Source organism: Lynx canadensis, chromosome D3 (assembly GCF_007474595.2).
Source record: "Lynx canadensis isolate LIC74 chromosome D3, mLynCan4.pri.v2, whole genome shotgun sequence".
NCBI classification, from domain to species: Eukaryota; Metazoa; Chordata; class Mammalia; order Carnivora; family Felidae; genus Lynx; species Lynx canadensis.
The window spans coordinates 48158201-48180232 of NC_044314.2; the positions used below are offsets into that span (position 1 = coordinate 48158201).

General features: G+C 45.1%; 1 protein-coding gene across 1 annotated transcript in view; it reads right to left on the bottom strand.

Annotated features, from left to right (window-relative positions):
• The window catches only part of LAMA3 (laminin subunit alpha 3), a 220555-nt gene that overhangs the window by 177575 nt on the left and 20948 nt on the right, over nt 1-22032 (bottom strand). Inside the window, exons 7-10 of the mRNA XM_030335815.1 lie at nt 18590-18680; nt 16096-16201; nt 13012-13159; nt 6719-6853 (exon numbers count right to left, since the gene is read on the bottom strand). Of these exons, the coding sequence (XP_030191675.1) occupies nt 6719-6853; nt 13012-13159; nt 16096-16201; nt 18590-18680 (480 nt within the window). The remainder of the gene's footprint in view (nt 1-6718; nt 6854-13011; nt 13160-16095; nt 16202-18589; nt 18681-22032) is intronic.

Below are 22032 nucleotides of genomic sequence, written 5' to 3' on the forward strand. Positions count from 1 at the left end.
CATAAACAAATCCTCCAGGATTACTTAACACAGTAGCTTTTCACTTTTTTGTAGCCACATCCACATTAAGAAATAATTTTACACTGTAACCCAATATACACACAGATTGACAGATGATAAAGATATAGAAACAGATATTTATTAAAATATAAGCTAACAATGAACAATAACTTTGCAAAACATTTCTTTCCATGACTGCTTATAATGCATTCTAATAATTTCTAGTCTATTGTTTCACTTTAATGCTGGCCCCTACTCACATGACTTCTCCATACACTAATGTGTGACCTACAGTGTAAAAACTGCAGTCTTGGAAGCCTTGTCCTCATACTTTTTGAGATCCTGGGACCTCTAGGCACTGCAGGTGTTAAGGCAGAGAATATAATTCCTTAAGTACGCCAGGTTGGGAGTCAAGAAACATGGTGTTATTCATCAATCACCCTGCGACTACCTCGCTCTCACTTATTCTCCTGGATCTCAGATCAGTTGACGTAAAATAAGTAATTTCAATTTCTTTAACTCCAAAATTCTAATGCATGTTGTTTCATCACTGTTGTAAATAAGCTACCAGGAGAGATGGGTGCAAATGTACAGAGGGATAAGGCTGATGGGTGACCGGAGAGGAAATACCCCATTTTAATGTGTTGGATTTATTGAGATATAATTCATATACAATGTAATTTGTCCATTTAAATATACAATTTAATGTTTTTAATATGTTCACAAGGTTGTGCGACCGTCAGCACAATCTAACTTTAAAATAATTTTTGTTCCCCCTAAAAGAAACCCCATACTCATTAGCAGGCAACCCCCATTGTCCCATCTCCACCTCCCCCCTCCACCTCCATTCCAGCCCTAAGCAACCACTCGTCTACTTTCTGTCTCTATGAATTTGCCTGTTCTCAACATTCCACATAAATGGAATCATATGGTATGTGGTCTTTTGTGACTAGCTTCTTTCACTCAGCATCACGTTTTCAAGGTCCATGCAAGTTGTGGCAGGTGTCCATACTTCATTCTTTTATTCCCAATAATATTCCATAATATGGACATGGTACATTTTATTTATCTATTCATCAGCTCTTGAACATTTAGGTTGCTTCCACTTCTTGGCTACTTTGGCTAATGCTGCCATGGACATTCACATACAAGCTACCATGTGATTTTGTGTTTTCACTTCCCTTGGATATATATACCTAGGAGTAGGCTTTCCTGGATCACATGGGAACTCTAGGTTTAACTTTTTGAGGAATAGCAAAACTGTTTCCAAATGGTCTTATCATTGTGCATTCCTACTAGCAATGTATGAGGGCTCAAATCTCTCCACATCCTTCCCAACATTTGTTACTGCGTGCCTTTATAGTGGCCAGGAAATGATATTTCATTGTGCTTTTAATCTGCATTTACCTAGTAACTAACAATACAGCACACTTTTTCATGTGATTATTAGTCCACTGTATATCTTCTTTGGAAAACTATTCAAATCCTTTGTCCATTTTTTCATTAGGTTGTCTTTTAATTATAGTGTTGTAAGAGTTCTTTCTTGATACTGTATATCTGTGCCTTATCAGGTACATGAGTTGCAAATACTTTCCTTCTATGGGTTGTGTTTTCACTTTCTTGATGGTGTCCTTTGAAACAAGTTATTTTAAAAGTCCAATATCTATTTTTCCTTTTGTTGCCTGTGCTTTTGGTGTCAAATCTAAGAAACTATTGCCTAACCTAAGGTTACAAACATTTACATCTATGTTTTCTTCTAGGAGGTTTACAGGCTTTGTTAGCTCTTACATTTAGGCATTTGATCCATTGGGGGTAAAAATTTGCATACAGCATGGTATAGAATCCACTCACATTTAATGTTGTTGTTGATATGGTTGGATTTACCTCTGCCATTTTGCATTTTGTATTCTTTATGTCTCACATCTTTTTGTTTCTCTATTCACCCTTTATTGTCTTGTTTTGTAGTAAATGGATATTTTCTAGTATAGCATTTGACTTCCTTTAATGACCTGAATAATTATTTTTTGTTATTGTCTTAGTGGTTGCCCTAGAATTTACAAAATACATCTCATCAGAATCTCCTTCAGATTGATATTCACTTAGTTCCAGTGAACTGGTCCAGTTACTCCTATGTAACTCCGTTCTTTGTTTCTGTGGTATTACTGCCATACATATTATGTCTATATATGTCAAAACCCAACAATACGTTGTTAAAATTATTTATATAATCTGTATCTTCTAAAGAAGCCAACAGAAGAGAGAACATACATATGTAGAGAGTATCCTTATCTTTGCTGGTTCTCTTCATTTCTTTCCATAGATTTGATGTCATTTCCTTATTCTAATTCTTATCTTTGTCCTATCTCCTTTGTGCTACTATTATTAAACATATCACATTTCTGTATGTTATAGGCTTACACACACCTGTATGTACATATATTCTATGTATGTTATGGGCCCACCCAATATACACACATATGTGTGTGTATATACAGTCATGTGCAATTTCTTTTAAAATCAGTCAAGACAAGAAAGGATAAAAATATGCAATTATACTATCTTTTGTAATACTTACTGTTAGGGAATAAATTATGTTCCCCCAAATTCATACATTGAAGCTCTAACCCCTGATGTGATTGTATTTGGATATAGGACCTTTAAGAGGGTAATTAAGCTTAAATGAGGTCATAAGGGTGGGGCTCTAATCCTATAGGACTGCTGTCCTTATAAGAAAAGGAAGAGATACCAGAGATCTCTCTCTCTCTCTCTCTCTTTCATTCTTTCTGCCCACACACAGAGGAAAGGCCATGTGAGGTTGCAAGGAAAACGCAGCTGTCTGCAAGCCAGAAAGAGAGTACTCACCAGAAATCAATTTTCTAGCACTTGATCTTAGAATGCTAGACTCCAGAACTGTGAGAAAATAAATGTCTGTTGTCTGAACCACACAGTCTGTACTATCCTGGTATGGAAGCCCAAGCGGACCAAAACACCTACATGATTGCCTTCCCCAACACTCTGTATTTTGCACATGGATTCCAACTACTGTCTCGTGTCACCTGCTTTCAGCCTTGAAGAACCTCCTTTTGTATTTCTTGTAAGGCAGGTATGCTGGCCTCGAATTCTCTGTTTTTGTTAATCTGGGAATATTTTTATTTTTATTTAATTTTGAAAGATAATTTTGATGGATATAAAACCCTTGGTTGACAATTTTTCCCTGTCAGTTCTTAGAATGTGTGGTCCCACTACCTTCTAGCCTCTGTTGTTTCAGATGAGAAGTCAGTTAACATTCTAATGGGTTCCCTTGCATAGGCTGAGTTATTGTTCTTTTGCCCTTACAAGATTTTTTCTTTGTTTCTCAACACTTAAACTATGCATTGCCTGAGTATGGATCTCTTTGATTTATCCCGCTTGAAGTTCATTAAACTTCTTAGATGTGTAGATTGTTTTTCATTAGATACAAGGAGTTTTTCTGCCATTATTTCTTTGACTATTTTTTCTGGCCCCTCCTCTCTCCTCTCTGTCTGGTACTCCCCTTCTGTGTATGTCAGTGCACTTTGGTATCCCACATTTCTCTGAGGCTCTGTACATTTATCTTCCTTCTTTTCCTGTTTTCCAGACTGAATCATCTCTATTGATCTACCATCAAGTTTGCTGACTCTTTTGCTGGCTCAAATCTATGACTGAATCCCTGGGGAATTTTTCATTTCAATTACACTTTTCAACTTCAGAATTTCCATTTGGTTATTTTAAAGAATTTCTCTCTCTTCATTGATATTCTCCATTTGATAAGACTTTATCATTACACCCTCCTTTAATTCATTAAGCATTGTCTCCTTTAGCTCTTTGCACATATTTATAACAACTATTTTGGTCAGCTAAATCAACCATTTGAGCCATTCAAAAGCAGTTTCATTTTTTTAATGTTTATTTATTTTGGGGAGAGAGAGACAGAGAGAGAGTGTGTGTGTGAGTGGGGAAGTGGCAGAGAGAGAGGGAGAAAGAGAATCCTAAGCAGGTTCTGCACTATCAGTTGAGGTGGAGGGGATAATGGAGCTCAAATGTCACAGACTCGTTCTTACTGATATTTAGATTTTCTTTTTTTCAATGTTTATTTATTTTTGAGAGAGAGTGAACACAAGCAGGAGAGGGGCCAAGAGAGAGGAGTACAGAGGACCCAAAGCGGGATCTGTGCTGACAGCAGAGAGCCCGATGCGCAGCTTGAACTCATGAACCGTGAGATCATGACCTGAAGCAAAGTTGGATGCTTAAATGACTGAGCCACCCAGGCACCCGAATATTTAGATTTTCTTAAATAAATGTTTCTTTGTTAGCTCTTAGGACAATTTCCAGAGAATTTAAATGATTATTAAAAATTCTTTACCAGTTAAAGTCTGTTTTGTTGGAGAGAGGTCCACTAACTCTCTACTCTGTCATTCTGGAAGTCCCACCTCCCTCCACTTTGTCCTGCATACACCTTTGCATTTTCTACCCACCTCAAGATGAATTCGTTCCAGTGGTGAAGAAACGTGGAAAAGTGCATTCTTAAAATATTGTATTACTCTCTACCTTTATATCTATATACACAAAGGCACCACCTGATAGCTTTGCCCAAGGGAATGACTAGGTTGGATTAGTAATTCATTCTAGCAGAATGAGTCTGGAGTTGTGGCTGGTAAAGAGGAGGAAGAAAGAAAAGCTTTGAGATACTTTCAACCACAAGAATGGCAGCTGATGCAGAACTAACACGAATGTCAACAGATTATTAGGAAATTAACATGAGACATTCTGTCCACTCCTTGCCCTCAATTTATATTTAAGGTATAACTGGGGGAGTGTCAACAAAACAAAGGGCAGCTAGAAAATGCTTTCCTGTTATAGGAGGGGAAGGAGATAAACTATCTGCCTGTCCTAACCCTCCTCTTCCTGCTTTTGCTGAAAAGGCTTTCTCCTACCATGAGCTCCTCTGGACTTGGGCCCTCGTGGACACCTGAAATGTAAGGTCTCTACTCCCTCTCCTTCCCACTGATTCCTCACTCTGTCCATGACAGACTCAGGGTCTCTGGCTTAAAACAGAAATGTAATCATCCCTAACTTGTGTGCAAAACTTCATGGTTTGGGATATCTTTCCCCAGGAACAATATTATGAGCAAGAATGAGGTTCCCATGCCAGACCATGGAGCCAGTTGAGAGGAATCTACATCTACTGTGGTTCACACAATTCCAACAGGAGCATGGCCCCTACGGATAGTTCCATGAGAAACACACTGGGCATCCCCACTGCTAACACTGAATTTCTCTAGCTGAGGGGCAGCTTCTGTGGCTCCAAGGTGGCAAAAGCTGAGAGGCAGGGGCAAAGGATAGAGTTCTGGGAACAGGGCATGCCGGCGGGGGGCCGGGAGGAAAAGGAAGCGTTTTCTTTTCCCTACAAGTGAGGGCTTCCCAGGCTTGAAGAACTTTACAGTCAGTGCATCTGTAACCTGCATTACTATGAGGCAATTGAGAAATGCAGGGGCTAGGCAACTTGCCCCAAGTGACACCTAGTGTGAACCTTGTGGTGCTTCACCACGTTAGCCTCCAGCGCGGGGACACTCGGTCCTGCTTGCACCGGCCTCCACGGTTTCCCAGTGTGGCTGACCTGGCAGGTGAGAGGGCTCAGTACTGGTTCTGGCCTCCCACCGTGCTCAGGGGCTGGCAAGCTAAAAACAGCACTTCCCAGATTCTCCTGGAGCTGGGTTCCGGACATCTGGAGGTCAACTTGGTTTTGCAAAGAAGTACTCCAATAAGGTTGGAAGGGTGGGAAGTAAGGAGAAGGCTGCCTTCTGGCACCTACTGAGCATTTCTGTAGCTGAGTCCCACGTGGCTTCCTGGGGACCAAGAGATGGCTGTGGAGGTGGTGGGACTGCAGTCCTTCTACGCTCTAGCTGCGCTACCGCAATCTGGGCTTAACACTCTGCCTTTCTATGGAGAGTCTCCTTGGAAGCCCCGCCTGGAGCCTGCTGCTCAGCCCTTAACGACTCAGCTGAGCACCTAAGTACCCGGAGCAAGTCCCTGTCTGTTTATAATACCTGGAGTGGTGTAGTTCCTGCCTTGAGCCCCAACTGATAATCCTATCCTCTCTTCTCTCCCTTCCCCTTCCCTGTTCTACTGGGGAAGAACACCGGCAGGCAGTGGAGGGCAGACAGGGGAGCTCTCCAGCAAGTTCTTGCATCCATTTGCTCATTCACCCAACATTTACTGCCTTCCTATTTTGCTCTAGGGCCTGGATCAGACACCTCCTCTTCCCACTCTCCATCCCCTTCAGCGACTCTTACTAGGTAGGACGAGGCACGAGGACACAGAACAAGTTGGGGAGCGGGAAGACGTTTGTGGTTTCGTGCTTGCTGGTCCCCCTCCCCAGAAGATCCACCTCCTCTCCTTGTCTGGCCGGCAGGTTCCCAAACACTGAGCAGATACCAGCTCTTTCCAGAGCCAGGATCCGCACCCAGGCAGCTGGCTCCAGAGCCCGTGTGCTCACCACCAGGGAGGAGGAGGGGTAGGGTGCGGAAGACAAAAGAAGGGAGGTGACGTGGCCCAGGTAAGGAGACAGTCACATGTAACACAAATATATAAGCCAGGGGACTCACTTATTAACCTGCAGGCCACACAGCTGTGGCAGCCAGGGCCTCTGCATTTCCTCTGGAGGGCCTAATGATCACCGGGCTATGTGCTGCACACTTACCTTGGCAAATAGGGAAGGAGTAGAAACCCAGGCGGCAGGCATCACACCGAGGGCCCTCAACCCCAGGGCGGCAGAGGCACCTTCCGTAGGCATCGCATATTTCAGGGAGAACTCCTTCCAAGTTACAGTCACACCCTGCAAGGAGAAGAGACTCTCAGAGGGGCCTCCAGCCTCTGTTCCTTTTGCAGTTTCTGCCTTCCCTCAGGTTTCTGTCACGGAAACTTAGACTGTGACTTATCTGTGGCTTATAGACATTCTTGACCTAGAACACTACATATTCAAGGGAAAAACAACAAATATTAAGAAAAGATCAGAGATGCCATTAAGAAATATGTAGGGTGGGCACTCGTTTGCAAAGCAGCTAACTCTTTTAACATCTATCCCTGGGTGGCTCGGTCAGTTGAGTGTCCGACTCTTGATTTCCACTCGGGTCATGATCCCAGGGTCATGAGATCAAACCCTGCATCAGGCTCTGTGCTAAGCATGGAGCCTGCTTGGGATTCTCTCTCTCTCCCTCAACCCCTCTCCCCTGCTTGCACTCTCTCTCCCTCTCTAAAACAAAACAAAACAAAACAAAAAACCTACCTACTCCTGTGGAAATACTTTGTTTTTTCCCAAATCTTAGCCTTGTACAGTAAAACTTCAAGTTAATAGACTCCTACCTAATGACAATCTTGAATCAAACATATTTCTACCTTCCATTTTTTAGAAGAAAAGAAATGAACATAAATCCAGCCCTACTATGTGCCAGCCATGGTTCTGGGGGCTACAGGTGGGTGATCTCACTTAATCCTCCAGGACCAAGGCCTCCCCAGCAGTCAGGGTGCTTCCAATCCCTCAAACATGTGCTCTCCCACCTCAGGGCCTTTGCTCTGGCTGTTCCCTCTGCCTGTAATGCCCCTTTCCGGTTCTTTCTCGTCCTCTCCTAGGAGGGTCTCCCCCAACCAACCCGCACAAGCCCTCCCCTTCCCCCCCCCCGGCTCTTCTCTCCCATTGCTGTTGGTTCTTTCACAACACTTTAATTACTGAAATCACTGAATAGCCTCATGACTTGTGCTTTGACCCATAGAAGGAAGTGAAAGTGCTCTGATGTGATTTCTGAGCCCAGGTCACGACAGGTTTTGCGGTTTCCATTCTCACCCTCCAGGAACCCTGAGACCAGCATGTGAGTCCGCAGGGAAGGGAAAGCTTTACTGTCGGTTACGGTCTTGGCATTGAAACCAAGCACTGAAATTCAGTAAGAAACTGGACTTTACCACTGGCATCGAGGCCCAAAGAATCCTTATTTATAACCATCTGTGAACAGAAAGAAAGCATCTGGTACCTATGCATTTTTTAAACTGTTTCTGGGGGTGCCTGGGTGGCTCAGTTGGTTAAGCGTCCAACTTCGGCTCAGGTCATGATCTCGCAGTCTGTGAGTTCAAGCCCCAAGTCAGGCTCTGTGCTGACAGCTCAGAGCCTGGAGCCTGCTCTGGATTCTGTCTCCCTTTCTCAATGCCCCTCCCCTGCTCACACTCTCTCTGTCTCTCTCAAAAATAAATAAACATTTTGGGGCGCCTGGGTGGCTCTGTCGGTTAAGCGACCGACTTCGGCTCAGGTCATGATCTCTCGGTCCATGAGTTCGAGCCGCGCATCGGGCTCTGTGCTGACACCTCAGAGCCTGGAGCCTGTTTCAGATTCTGTGTCTCCCTCTCTCTGACCCTTCCCCGTTCATGCTCTGTCTCTGTCTCAAAAATAAATAAACGTTAAAAAAAATTGTTTTTTAAAAATAAATAAATAAACATTTAGAAAAATAAAAAAAAAAAAAAACTGTTTCTGAAAATCACTTTTCAACATTTCCTCTTCCTTACCTAGCAAACAGTCCCACACAGAGTCAGAAACCATGAGGGCCCCCTCACGTCTGCCTGACCCTCACCTCCCCACACCTCCCCATTGGGTCGTAATGATTGTACCTCAGGAAAGTCCCTGGAATCTTCCTCTGCTTCCAGAGTTCCAGAGTCTTCATCCAGGGCTTCACCCTTGTTTGCCTAGATTATTTATAGAGCCTCCTAACCAGGCTGTCTGCTTCCCATCTTGCTCCCTTCCAATCCATTCTCCAAGCTGGTATCAAGAGGGATCTTTCTAAAACGCCAACCTTCTCACCTCGTATCATTTTCCAGTTTAAATTCCCCAAGGGTGACACAACACCTTCAGGACACAACCCAAAGTCTTTGACGTGTGTGACACAGTAACCCCTTCAAAATCTGCCAGGCTGCCAGCACCCTAAGCAGCACCTTTGCACAAACTAGAAAAAATGTCCCTTGTCAAGATGCTTTTCTGACCCTTGCTGTACAATGGCCACCATAAATATACAAATCTTCGATATCCTCCATGGATATGGCTCCCCTTCCCCCCTTCAACCTGCACATCTGAGCCTGGCTGCCCATCCTGGTCTTTCCCTAATCCTCTCCTCCTCCCGAACTTCTTCCCCCTTCCCCTGATCCGGCCCCAGGAACCTACCAGCCATCCCTGCTCGTATCCCCATGGCTTCTCTCAGCTGTCCCTCTGCCTGGCTAACTCCTTCATGCTCCAAGACCCCGCTCCTTCTCCTGCTCTGGGGAGACCTCCCACAGCCTCTACCCTCCTCCTTCCTGCCTGCTTCCCTCTCTTCATTCCGTAAGGATGCCCCCCATCCTGCATGCTTCCATAGCTTTGTGTTCTCACCCAGCCATAGTGTTAACTCCTGCTGCTGTAACTGTTCACCTGCCTGTGTTTTCACAGGACTGGGAGCTGCCAGGGAAGTCAGCTGCCTGGGCAGTGCCTAGTACAGGGCGGGTACATTCATTCTGAATGAAGAATACACTAAATAGTCTCTCGAACACCTTCAGTTCTTTTTAGTAAACACGATTCCTTGAATTCTATTTTACTGGCATCCATACAGAGCCTCCAAACTGAGATATCAGAATTTGTTTGTCCATCCTGAAGCCTTAGCTGACGGGTCTCCATGACAACAGTGACTCCCCACCCCGCCAAGAGGATGAAATGCCCGGGCCGGGGAAGGACGGCCAGGAAAGCATGCCCCAGCGGCTGCTGCCCCGACGCGAGCTCCCACCATTAGCGCGTCCTCCAGCCCCAGCCACACTGACCTCAAAGCTCTGGCAAAGGCATCTTGCTAATTATAAAGTGACTGCAAGAATCAAACCCTTTCTATGATATTTGTCAAGAAACCGGCTGGGCACTCATGTCTTCAGGCCACATGGACAGCTTTCCATAACCATCCCCAGCTTGCCTCAATCTCCTAGGTAAAGTAAAGTAAGCACCTGGAGTCTTCCTGCAGCTGTTTTTCCGCTGGTCCCTGCTCTTTGAACTTGGAGGCGTAAAAGCGTACGCGTGCCTGCAGGCTAGTGTCCCTCTAGAGTGTATGTTTCGCATATGCTGTCGTTTTCAAATGGAGCCCTTGAAGATGTGTCGAAGATACACTGATTTCCTAGAAATAAATCTTGAGTGGATATAAATGATCACTTGGCCCCAGAAAACCCTGATAATATCCAAGGTCATGAAATATAATGGAAAAAAAAAAAAAAACAACCCTGCAAACATTCTGATCTGCAAAACTGTTCTGTCCTTTGGCTTCAAGTCATTGTGTCTGGAACTGAGCGTATGGATTTCCTAGAAAAATGGTTCTCAATCTTTGCTGCACTTTGGAATCTCCCGGGAAAATACAATTACCTGGCAGTGGAATCCTAAACCCAGAATTCTGATATAATGCCACGACCTGTAATCTATGGCCCGAGAACCAAACCCATCCCTGTTTTAGTAAATAAAAGTTTTACTGGGACACAGCCAAGATCTCACATTTACATGTTGACTATGGTTACTTCCCCGGTACAACAATAAAGTTGACTTTTTGCAGCTTCACCTACAAATCTGAAACCATTTACCATCTGACCCTTTGCAGGCAAGTTTGCCAACCATTAAGCGGGATTTTTAGTAAAGTGGTGGTTCTTAACAAGAGACATACGTCAGAATCATCTGGAAAACCTCTTCAAAAGATAAGCCTGGACTTCATCCTGGAAAAGGCAGATTAAGATCTGGAGTGCTACAGAGGAATTTCCACTTTGTAAAAGCAAGGGATTCTAAACCACAGCCCTGTTTCAGAACCACTGTACTAGAAAACATGAAAACGTCAATGGACCTTCGTGAATTCACACTCTCCGGGGTGCTGGGGTGCTCGATATTATCCAGTGTTCTGCATCTCCTGGCAGCTGACATGTTTGAGCTTCTAATGTTCACTGCTGAGTCAGGCCCCAAAGTGGGTGTTTTTATTTTCATTCTTATTCAATGTTTCTTCCCTTCTTTCTTCCTTCCTCCCTCCCTCCCTTCCTTCCTCCCTTCCCTCCGTTTGAGAGAGAATTCCAAGCAGGCTCTGCACTGTCAGCAAAGAGCCCGACATGGGCTCCATCTCATGAATGAAGAGATCATGACCTGAGCCGAAACTAAGAGTCAGACGTTTAACTGAATGAGCCCTCAACTGGGTGTTTTTAAAATGCAATAATCAAAGGGGCACCTGGGTGGTGCAGTTAAGCATCCAACTTTAGCTGAGGTCATGATCTCGCAGTCTATGAGTTCAAGCCCCGCATTGGGCTCTGTGCTGACAACTCAGAGCCTGGAGCCTGCTTCAGATTCTGTGTCTCCCTCTCTCCCTGCCCCTCCCCAGCATCCCCCTCTCTTTCTCTCTCTCTCTCTCAAAAATAAATAAATAAACATTAAAAAAAATAAAATAAAATGCAATAATCAAAGACCAAATTGAAGTAATATCTGTGTATTCAAATTCCCAGATAGATCTCACTGCATTCACTGAACCTTCTTTTCCTTGAGGCTGTATTCTAAGGCTTCCCTCATATTTTCTAACAGATGTCTGAACAGTCCTTCAAATTCAATTAAATTTCTTTTCCTGAAGTTACCAGCAGTCTAGTGGGGGAGAAAAAGAAATTGACTAACAAAGGAATTACTGGAAACAGATGGTAAATGGGAGATCTAAAACATTTTTGTGGAAGAAAACCCAAGATGTGTGGTGTAATCAAGGCTCAGAAGCAGAGTTCCATTCTAGTCAATGAACAGACATTAAGGAAACGTTTGCAGACAGCCACTGTGGACAGGATACCGCCCGCTGTGGGCAGGGTAGATACTGTGGGAGTTAGAACCATAGTTGCTGTCCTCAAGCGACCAAGTGTCTGGTGAAGGCTTTGGACAATACCCCTCATAACAATGCAGAGCCCAGTGGTTTGCTCAGAGGAGCTGGGTACGTGTAGGGCAGGAGGAGGAAGGAAAACAGGAAGGTAAACAGGATCACATTACCTGGCCTCAGGTCAGCCCCCTGTGCTGCCCCCAAGTCCTAGGACATTCCCCACGCCCACTCTCTCCCCCACATTCTGAGATGACTCTTAACATACCTTCCATCTCTTCAACCCCAAAGCTTCCTCCCCAACCTCACCTTCTGCCCCTGACCTTGATTCTTACTCCATAGAGGAAAAAGAAGAAACGGCCAGAACATAGCGTCCCTAAGTTCCCACCACTGCATCCACCTCCCCCCCCCCCCAGCCTTGCACTTCACCTTGTCTTCTGCAGCCTTTCCCGCCTTCAACAAATGGCACCTCTTCCTCCTGTTTGCCCCATCCAGAAGCCTTGGAATCGCCCCAGCGGCCTCGCTTTCTCTCATATCCCACCTCTAAGCCAGCAATCCCCTGGGGAGTCCTGGTGTCTCTATCTTCAGATTATAGCCACATTCTGTCCACTTCCTGTCACCACCACTGACACGTCCTCGTTCTGAGCCACCACTGTCTCTCCCTCATAGATGATCACAGTAGCCTTCCAGGACATCTCCCTGCTTCCTCTTTTCTCCTCCTACAACTGGTTTTCAACACCAGTCACCATGGAGTTCCTTATACAATGCCATTTGTCTATGCAAACTTTCCATGGCTCCTCTCTGAGAATAGAAGGTAAAGTCTTTGCAGTGGGTGATAAGGGCCTGCCATCCGGCCCCCAACACTTCCCTTCCTTACCTCTCTTGCTGTGCTCATTCCGCTTTCACACCCTGCTCTCCCTTTGGTTCCATGAACACCCCCTCCCCCCATGTTCCTGCTCCAAGGACTTTGCATTGGCTCTTTCCTGGGTCTGCATGCTTGTCCCCAGGTACCTGCAGAGCTCACCACTCACCCCCTAAGGTCCTTGCTTATCTCTTCAATAAGGTCCCTCCTCGACAACCCTATTTAAATCTGCAAACTTCACATTCCCTCACTTCTCTCCAGACTTACGTTCTGCACAGCACTCATGGCCAAGGCTACCTCCAGCACATCCCTTGATCCGCTATAGTGTTGCAGAAATGGAAATCTGCCAGAGAGAGCTTTCCAGAGACCATCTTCTTGTCTGGTCACAAGTGCCCCTTCTCTGCCCACCCGCACCCTGGACCCAGCGGAAGGAGAGGCACATGTGCTCACATCCACCTGGCATTACCTCCACCCCAGTGAGATGAGCATGTGACCATCAGGCTGCTACTGGCACCCTGGGGGGTGAGAAGCAAACTCAGTGGATGATGGGAACATGATCCAGAAGGGGCACAGTCACGGGCCGTGAACATGTGGTGTGCCTTTCTGAGTGTGTATGCCCCCGCGTGTGCCATTATGGGTTTACATAGGAAACTGCCCACAGCTCCAGAATCAAACCTCAAGACCTAGAATATTCCTCATATGGGTTAGTTTATGCCTACCATGTGAAAGCCCCCCCCCCCGCCTTAAAAATAGCACCTTTGTGCAGCACACAACCTTGCATATGATACTCTAACACAGAGAGATTTTATTTATTTAGTGGCTCATATATTATTTTTGTTATTGTAGGAGTCCCTCCACTGGAATATAAGCTATAGGAGAGCTGGGAATCTTTCTCTATTCTCTTCACTGATAAGTTTCCAGCACACGCAATGTGCTGAACACATAATAGGTGATCATAAAATACTTGCGGAATGAGTGATTATGTAGGTGCAGCACCCACACCCTCTCGGCACTCACCTCTCCACCCCAAAGGCTGCTTCCTGCACACCTCTGCCACTCTCTGCCCAGGGGTACCCCCTCTGGCCGAAGGAGCCCCTTGGCCTTCCAGCATACCAAGCCGGAAGTACCAGAGTCGATGCCCCCAAAGCAACCTTCCATTGATGGCAAGTCACTGAAGGTATCCCTTCAGCTGGGATAATGCTGAACAAGTTCTGTGCTGCCGCCTAGAGTCGACCAGGGGAATGGAGCTCCAGGTGGTACCGGCGGACCTTGCTTGCTAACGGCTCCCTTCACTCCCTGACTCACCCTCTTACTGATGTCTCCTGGGATCATATCCCGAATCATTTGCTTGTGCTTCAATCTTTTCTCGGCGTCTCTGCACGTGGAACCCAACTAAGACAGTAGGCAATGGACCGCCACCGGAAGTTTTGGGCAAGCAAGTGATCTACATTTCAAGCTCTGTTTAGTTTCCTTAATCAGGTAGCATCACGCAAAAGACAGACTAAAACAGAGAATGATGGGTGGTGAGGAACTGAAATAGGACAGCCCCACAAGGCACCCACCATGCTCCCGTAAGGACCATTAGAGCTTGGGCACAGTAGTTAGTGGGCACAGGAAGTAGAAAAATAATTTGGAGCATAACATTTCCATTGAAGTTAAAGCAAAAGAGAAGGTACTTGCCTTTCATATCTCCAGCTACTGAATCTTCCGGACTTGGGGTAGAAATAGGGAATATGGGAATTCCTAGAAAAATTGTTTTTAAAAAAAGACAGGGAAAGATTAAGGAGATAGTAAAGTAAAACATTAAGTTGCACAAACTAGAAGGAAGCCCTTCAAACTTACTGCAAAGTAGCATGTGGAGCCTAATTTAGAGAAAGGCAATACTGCTTGCCATACTGAAAATAATAACAACTGAAACCAGACTGGTCAGACGTTCTGATTTGTATATTAAATGAACTGAAATGGTATTTTGTGCTCGCAATAGCTATGTCTCAGTCTAAGCAAGGATGAGCTTGGTTTCTCTAACATTTATTGGCTTTTTAATGTAAAATTGAAAATAGATTTTGGGTTTTTTTTTCAAGCTTTCCCCCCTAAAATTTGACTTATGCCACAAAATTGTTTCAAGGTTTTGTTTTGTTTTGTTTTTTGGTCACTAAAAAGGCAACTACAATTTCTGCTCATCCTGTATCTAATAATTACAGATTCTAAACTGACTAAACCTCAATTCAGTGCTACTATGTTTGGGCTTAAAAATTTGTTCCTCAAAAAAAAAAAAATTGCTTTCAGGCAGCCTGGGTGACTCAGTCAGTTAAGCAGCCGACCTCAGCTCAGGTCATGATTTCACATCTCGTGGGTTCGAGCCCCACATCAGGCTCTGTGCTGACAGCTCAGAGCCTGGAGCCTGCTTCAGATTCTGTGTCCTCCTCTCTCTCTCTGCCCCTCCTCTGTTTGTGCTCTTTCTCTCTCAAAGGGCTCTCATCCTCCAAATCAGGATACTCAATGGTAGGAGGGGATGCTAGGTTCAGAATTCCCCTGGGACAGCAGGTGTGAGCCAGGACATATAGTCACCCCATTCACATGTGCCCTGCCCCCATGTCCCCACAACTCGGTCCGCTTTTCCTGCCACGCAGAGCTGGGAAAGCAAGAACCAATGCAGTAATGGCAGAGCGGGGCGGGGGGGGGGGGGGGGGGGTGGTTGAGACAGTGTTTCTTTGTCCTAACAGGACAGTGCAGTGTTTACACTTTTGCAGAACAAACAGAACCATGGCTCTTGTAACAATTTGCAGAGTTGGTTTCAGACTCTCCTGCTTCATGTTCTATAGTGTTTCTACAAGATACATACTTTTTCTCTCTGAGATGCTGAGATACTCAGATCACTGCAGTGGGGAGGGGTGGAGCCCATGATAACTTGGCCTATCACACAGTGGGGGAAAGGGGAAACATATCCCCCTGCCACCCAAAACAATGCATATGCAAATGAACATCTGGTACCCTTGACATTTCTTCCAGGTTTTTTTTCAACAAAAATCACACGCATGGATCACTGTTAAATTGAAATTGCCAATATTTGGCTTCTCTGACCTACTGGGATGATAATACTATGGTACAACCTAACGTAATCACCAGACATAAACAAATGACTATAAAATGTACTCATATAAACTTTATGTTCTGAACTTTTGGCAACACTTCCATGTAAACACAGCATACCTGGCCCCATTTCTGTGGTGAGCCCCCCACCGCCTGCCGTTCTCTTGGGAATTAATGCACCAGGCCCAGCTATGTGCCAAGAAAGGAGGCCTCTCCTTCTGCAGCCGCTACTTACTCAAGCAAAACGGGAAATTATAGTACCCAACCGCACATTCCTCACAGTTGTCTCCGCGGAAATTCGGTTTGCACTTGCAGCGGCCTGAGCCCGGCTCACAGTCATCTGCGTGTTCGGGGTTACAGTTGCAAGCTACGAGAAACATCAGGGTTCAGAGATCAGTTCTTCCCTTCACTGCACTTAATATGGTAGCTATGTCCCCAGGACTTCTCAGGCGATGTTTAATGCTCTACTATCGGTCCACGGTTACTCTTGAAAGGGCACAGCCTGTTTTCTACGTCATACCCCGTCAATAGTTTGCAATGATCAAACCCCAGGGGCCCCCAGAGAACTCAGATAGGCTTCTGAGTTCTCCGGAATATAGTTTATTACACTGAGCACTGCCCAGCTCACTGCAGAAGAAGAAAGGGCTGCACAGATTACAATCAGAGGGGGCTGGGTGGACGTGTGCTGTAGCCCCTGGTAGGTCTCTTGGACACAGCCCCTCCTGGCCACGAGCCAACTGTGAATGTCCAGGGTGGTCATCATTACGTAGGTGTGATGCAGTCACAAGTGTGGGATGCCTGGACATAGACATCTCATATGTGGACAGCACAAGACTCTACCCATAACCCGAATGTTAGATTCCAGTGATAGGACTTACTAAAGGCAGTTTTGCAACCAACACGACTACTAGGTTTGCATTCCAGACAGACATACCTGGGCTATAAGAGGCTTGGTAGCTCCTCACTTGGGACCTTTCCTTGACCTGGAAAGTCCTGACCTTAGACAGCAAAAATACTGTCATAAACCAGCTAAGTACATGTCCCATGAGGAACTGGGAAACTAGGGAGGCCATGTGCATCAAGCATCCCCCAGCCTGGCTTCTCCTGGTGTCCTCTGCTTAACTTGCTTAAGACGTACGTGTCCTGTGGATTCTTTACGCTAGCCTATAATATCTCTGCGAGACCACTTCAGTGATGAAGAAAGAGGCTGGAACAGTGATGGAGATTGCTCTGAGATTCCAGAGCACGTACGTCTGCATTCACGGTGTCCTGGTCTCCTTTGCTAAAGCCTGTTCTTCGTGGGCACAAGAAAAGGGATGGACAGACTTCGTGAGACAATGTGGGAGAGGGAGGGAAGACAGGAGCACTCTTTTAACAAGGACGAATGCCCAGCAGAGAGGCAAATCAGAGTCCACACATTCTTTGGACTTTGATGCCCTCAAATGTTAGTGATACGAAGAATGAATCTGGGGGTACAGTGGGCACAGCAGCCAACTTCAGGCCTGGAACTGCTTTCCAACTGTGACAGCCACCAAACATAAAACAGATTACACATGGAGGGCAAAGTCCAGTCTGACCTGTGTCTGACAGTTCCCCAGGGAAAACCCAGGGCATCTATCTGTATCACGGATGTGAAAAGGCACAGAGGCACCAGACAGATAGGACCTGTATCCTGGAGCTACCAGTTAGCGGGTTTTGCCACCTGGGCTCAAATATTTAACTACTCAGTTCAGTTTCTCCAGATCTAAAAATGAAAATAATAATACAATGTGAGTTGGTTGCATCAGACATTTGTGGAAGTATTTCACAACCCCTTGCATATAATGAGTGCTCAATAAATCATAGCTATTTTAGATACGATGACTATTATTAGATCCTTGAAATTATGACTATGTTGTCTTGATGCTAATTCAGACAAAAATTTGAAACTATTGGAGCTCGCAGAAACATGAGGAAAATGGAGGAACATTGGTTACAGGGCTAGTAACGTGACGAGCCCAACACTTTGTGTCTTCCTAGGTGCTTCTGATGACATTTCCTTCTATCTTAGGGAATACGCAGGCATACCTCGTTTTATTGTGCTTTTCTTTATTGTGCTTCGCAGATACTATGTTTTGTTTTGTTTTGTTTTTTAGAAATTGACAGTTTGTGGCCACCCTGCATTGAGCAAGTCGATCAGCACACTTTTTCCAACAGCATTTGCTTGCTTTGTGTCCCTGTTACATTTTGAGAATTCTCCCAACATCTCAAACTTTTTCATTATTACTGTGGTCAGTGATTACAACTAGCTGAAAGCTCAGGTGATGCTTAACACTTTTTAGCAACAAAGTATTTTTTCATTAGGGTATGTACTTTTTTTTTAGACATGATGCTATTGCACACCAAATAGGCTATGGCTATGGTATCGTGTAAACATAACTTTGATAGACACTGGGAGACCAAAACATTCATTCAACCTGCTGTATTGCAATAGTCGCTTTACTGCAATAATCACTTTCTCATGGTGGTCTAGACTCGAACCCGTAATATCTCCAAGGTATGCCTGTATTATCAGTCCCATTTATATATAAGAAATCTGAGGCTCAGGGAGATTATGTAGCCAGCTGAGGTCACACAGCTAGAAGGAGTAGAATGAACAATGCGAAAAAAGAGGGAGGGAAGGGAGCTACTAGCCCATCAGAGTTTGGCCCGGTGACCACGCCAAAGTGGTACAGTACCGACACTCTAAGACACACCGAGTTGAAATGAAACTTACGGATGCAGCCATGCGGGGCATCCACTGGAACGCCGTAAGGGCGGTAATAACCCTTAGCACAGATTTCACAGTTCACACCAGCTGTATTATGCTAGAAAGAAACAAAAGAAACTTAGAAGGAAGAGTACCAGAAAAGTCCTTACTTTGTGCTGTTCATCCAATGAAATCATGGTCACGTACAATTGCAATTTCAGAGTCAAAAAAATAAGTGTTCATCTTGACCTTGAGTCTCTAAGATCTGCCACAGGGCACTGGCTGACAGGTGGGTCTGGATTTTTTTTTTTTTTTCCCATTGGAAGAAGAAATACAGGTAAGTTCCATGAACTAGACAGCCCAGGTTTTCCCCTCTGGCACAGAATTTGCTCAGTGAAACACCTGACATTTCAGTGAGAAAAACTCAAGAGCACTCTTCTTCCTCGCTCAATCAGAAGAACTAACCATCCTTAGGTTTATCCCAAGGACTAAAGGGTCAGGTGCGTATCTTTATCTTTCCCAACTTCGGAAGAAACAACGCATACAGATTCTCTTCTCTCGACATCCCAATTTTATCTGTACTTTAGTCATGACATCCTGTTCCAAACATTTCTGTTATGTGAATGGAAAATGTAGGTGCAAGTCTCCTACACAGAGCCCATTTTAAAATATAATAGTAGGTGGATTTTTACATGTCATGGTTAATCCTTGTTACTGCCACAAATCAAGTTGCCCAACATGTATCACCAGTTTCCAAGAACTATACAGCACAGACCAACTCAATGTCTTGATCTCTAATTTGGAAACAATCAGAAGGACAGTGTTATTTCATTAATGAAAAGGGACGTAATAGGAAGTTAAAAGGAAAAAAAACAATATAACACGCTTTGACCCAAAAGAAGTCTGCGTAAAATCAGAGTGGAGAACAAAGACCCTTTTCTGAATCCTCTTTCCCATTTTAGATGGTTTTATTAATTACAGATTTTTATTTACTACCACTCCTTGTCCTGTGGGCTAAAATCTGAATTCACTTTAACACTGAGGTCTAAAACCACACTGGCCACTTCTCTGACTTAACATTTACATGCATAAACATTTAGGCAAATATGAAACAGCTGCAGTCCACCTCCCTTTAATCAAATGCCGGTTAACCTTCTCAACTCTGCTGCTTGCACTGTGACTTATAATAGCCAGGATGTGAGGTTAATCTGGTTCCCCAATTTTTCCCCATTGAAGAAGGAAAATTTCTCTGAAGTGGGCAGCCCCACCTCTCCCTCCTACCACAAATTTCGGTTAATAAAGCACCTGCCACGGGTGCCATATTTTTAAAATTTATTTTTTAATGTTTATTTATTTTTGAGAGAGACAGAGCATAAGCGGTGGAAGGGCAGAGAGAGAGGGAGACACAGAATCAGCAGCAGGCTCCAGGCTCTGACATATAAGCACAGAGCCCGATGCAGAGCTCAAACTCACAAACTGCGAGATCGTGACCTGAGCCGAAGTTCGACGCTCAACCGACTGAGCCACCCAGGCATCCCACGGGTGCCATATTTTTAAGACACCTGCCACGGGTGCCATTATTTTTAGGACACAAAGAACAGCAACAAATGACCAAAAGAGAGCCACAAATCCCCCGCAGATGGAAAGATGCCTGTAGTTTACCTCCAAATCTCGGGTGTCCTCTAGGACCTTCACCTTCCCGAGAGCAATGACACACCACTTTATCCACGAACGCTATGGCCACGGTTGGACCAAGGCCAGTGGTGGTTCTGTAATTTCTATATAGGAGGTGCTGGGGAAGCTGCCTCACTGGGAAGAATGGGTGCCTGAATTTGCATTTGCCTGACATGCAACACAAGATGAGAAAACCTCAAGCTGAAGAGTGAGGTGGGTGCCAATGAGATCTATGCAGGAGATAAGCCGACCTCTACCCCACTGACCCCTTCCTTTGGCTTTCTACGGAACACTCACCTAGAAACCCCCAGGCTCTGATAACTGACAATAATCTAAATCCTCTAAACATAACTCTTCTAAGACACTTCAATCTTCAAGTAAACCCCATCTCTCCTCTCAATTCCTCAACCACATCTACAACACTGTTGCTGGCTTCCATTTCGGTGAACCTCAAGCACATGGAGACACTTAGTCTACTCACTGGCCACGCTTCTGGGAAGTCTCTGAAGGGATTTTCCTGCCAAAGGCCAACATGATCTGGCCTCTGTTACTTCTCTGACCTGTCTGTTCCGGCTTGCTCTCCTCCAGCCACATGGGTGTCCCGCTCCCTCTCAGGGCCGCTGCCCTGCCATCCCCTCTGCCTGGAATACCCTCCCCCAAACAGATGCCTGCCTCATTCTCCGGCTTCTTCCAGGTCTTTACCCCAATGCCACATCCTAGGGAACTGGCCACCCTAATTTAAACTTCACACACCCCAAACCAATCCTTAAAATAGTAAACCCCAGAAGTAAAAATAAAATCAATAACATATGAGAATATGGCCATCTCTGCAAATGCTTGCCCTGCAGGATAATAATCTGGCTGTCCTACATGCTGGCTGATTGGCCATCTGAACGTCCCCAGGCCCAGCTCAGAGCTCATGGCAGATAGTTCTCATTCTGTCATTACCGGAACTACACCGAATGGGAGACAGCCAGGTTAGCTAGTGCCATGGACTGAATGCTGGTGTCCCTTCCAAAATGCATATGCTGAAGCCTCATCTCCAGTATGATGGTATTTGAAGATGAAGCCTTCGAGAGGTAATTAGATTGTGACGGTGGAGCCCTGATGATGGGAATAGTGCCCTTATAAGAGAGATGATCTCTCTCCACTACGTGAGGACACAACAAGAAGGCAGCCACTTGCAAACCGGAAAGTAGGCTCTCACCAGATATTGGATCTTCCAGCACCTTGATCTTGGACTTCCCAGTCTCCAGAAATAACTCTTTACTGTTTAAAGAGTATGTACCTGTTCTGTGGTACATTTATTATAGCAGCCTGAGCTAAGACAGCTTGGTTTCTGACAGGCACACCTTGCTGTAGGGTATGTGTATTCTACCAGGAAATTCCAACTTTATCTTGAAGCATCGCCTTGCAGCTCACCAAGCCAACTGACCCTGCTATGGCAGCAACCCCCCACTCCCCTTCCTTGTCAAGACTCCCTATGTCCCTCTGTACGTGACATAGGCCAGGTTACATTTTTTTGCCAAATGAAGAGCAAACTGTCCCAACATCATTTATGTAACACCCGTTTCCTTTCAATTAAAAATGCCAATATTACTATAAACCAAATCTAAACATCTACATGACTGTGCTTCTAGATTCTCTATCAGAGAATGTTTTGCTATCTTCTAAGACAAATTTCCCCCATAATTATTCATCTCTTCTAAACTAAGTGTCTAGGGGCGCCTGGGTGGCGCAGTCGGTTAAGCGTCCGACTTCAGCCAGGTCACGATCTCGCGGTCTGTGAGTTCGAG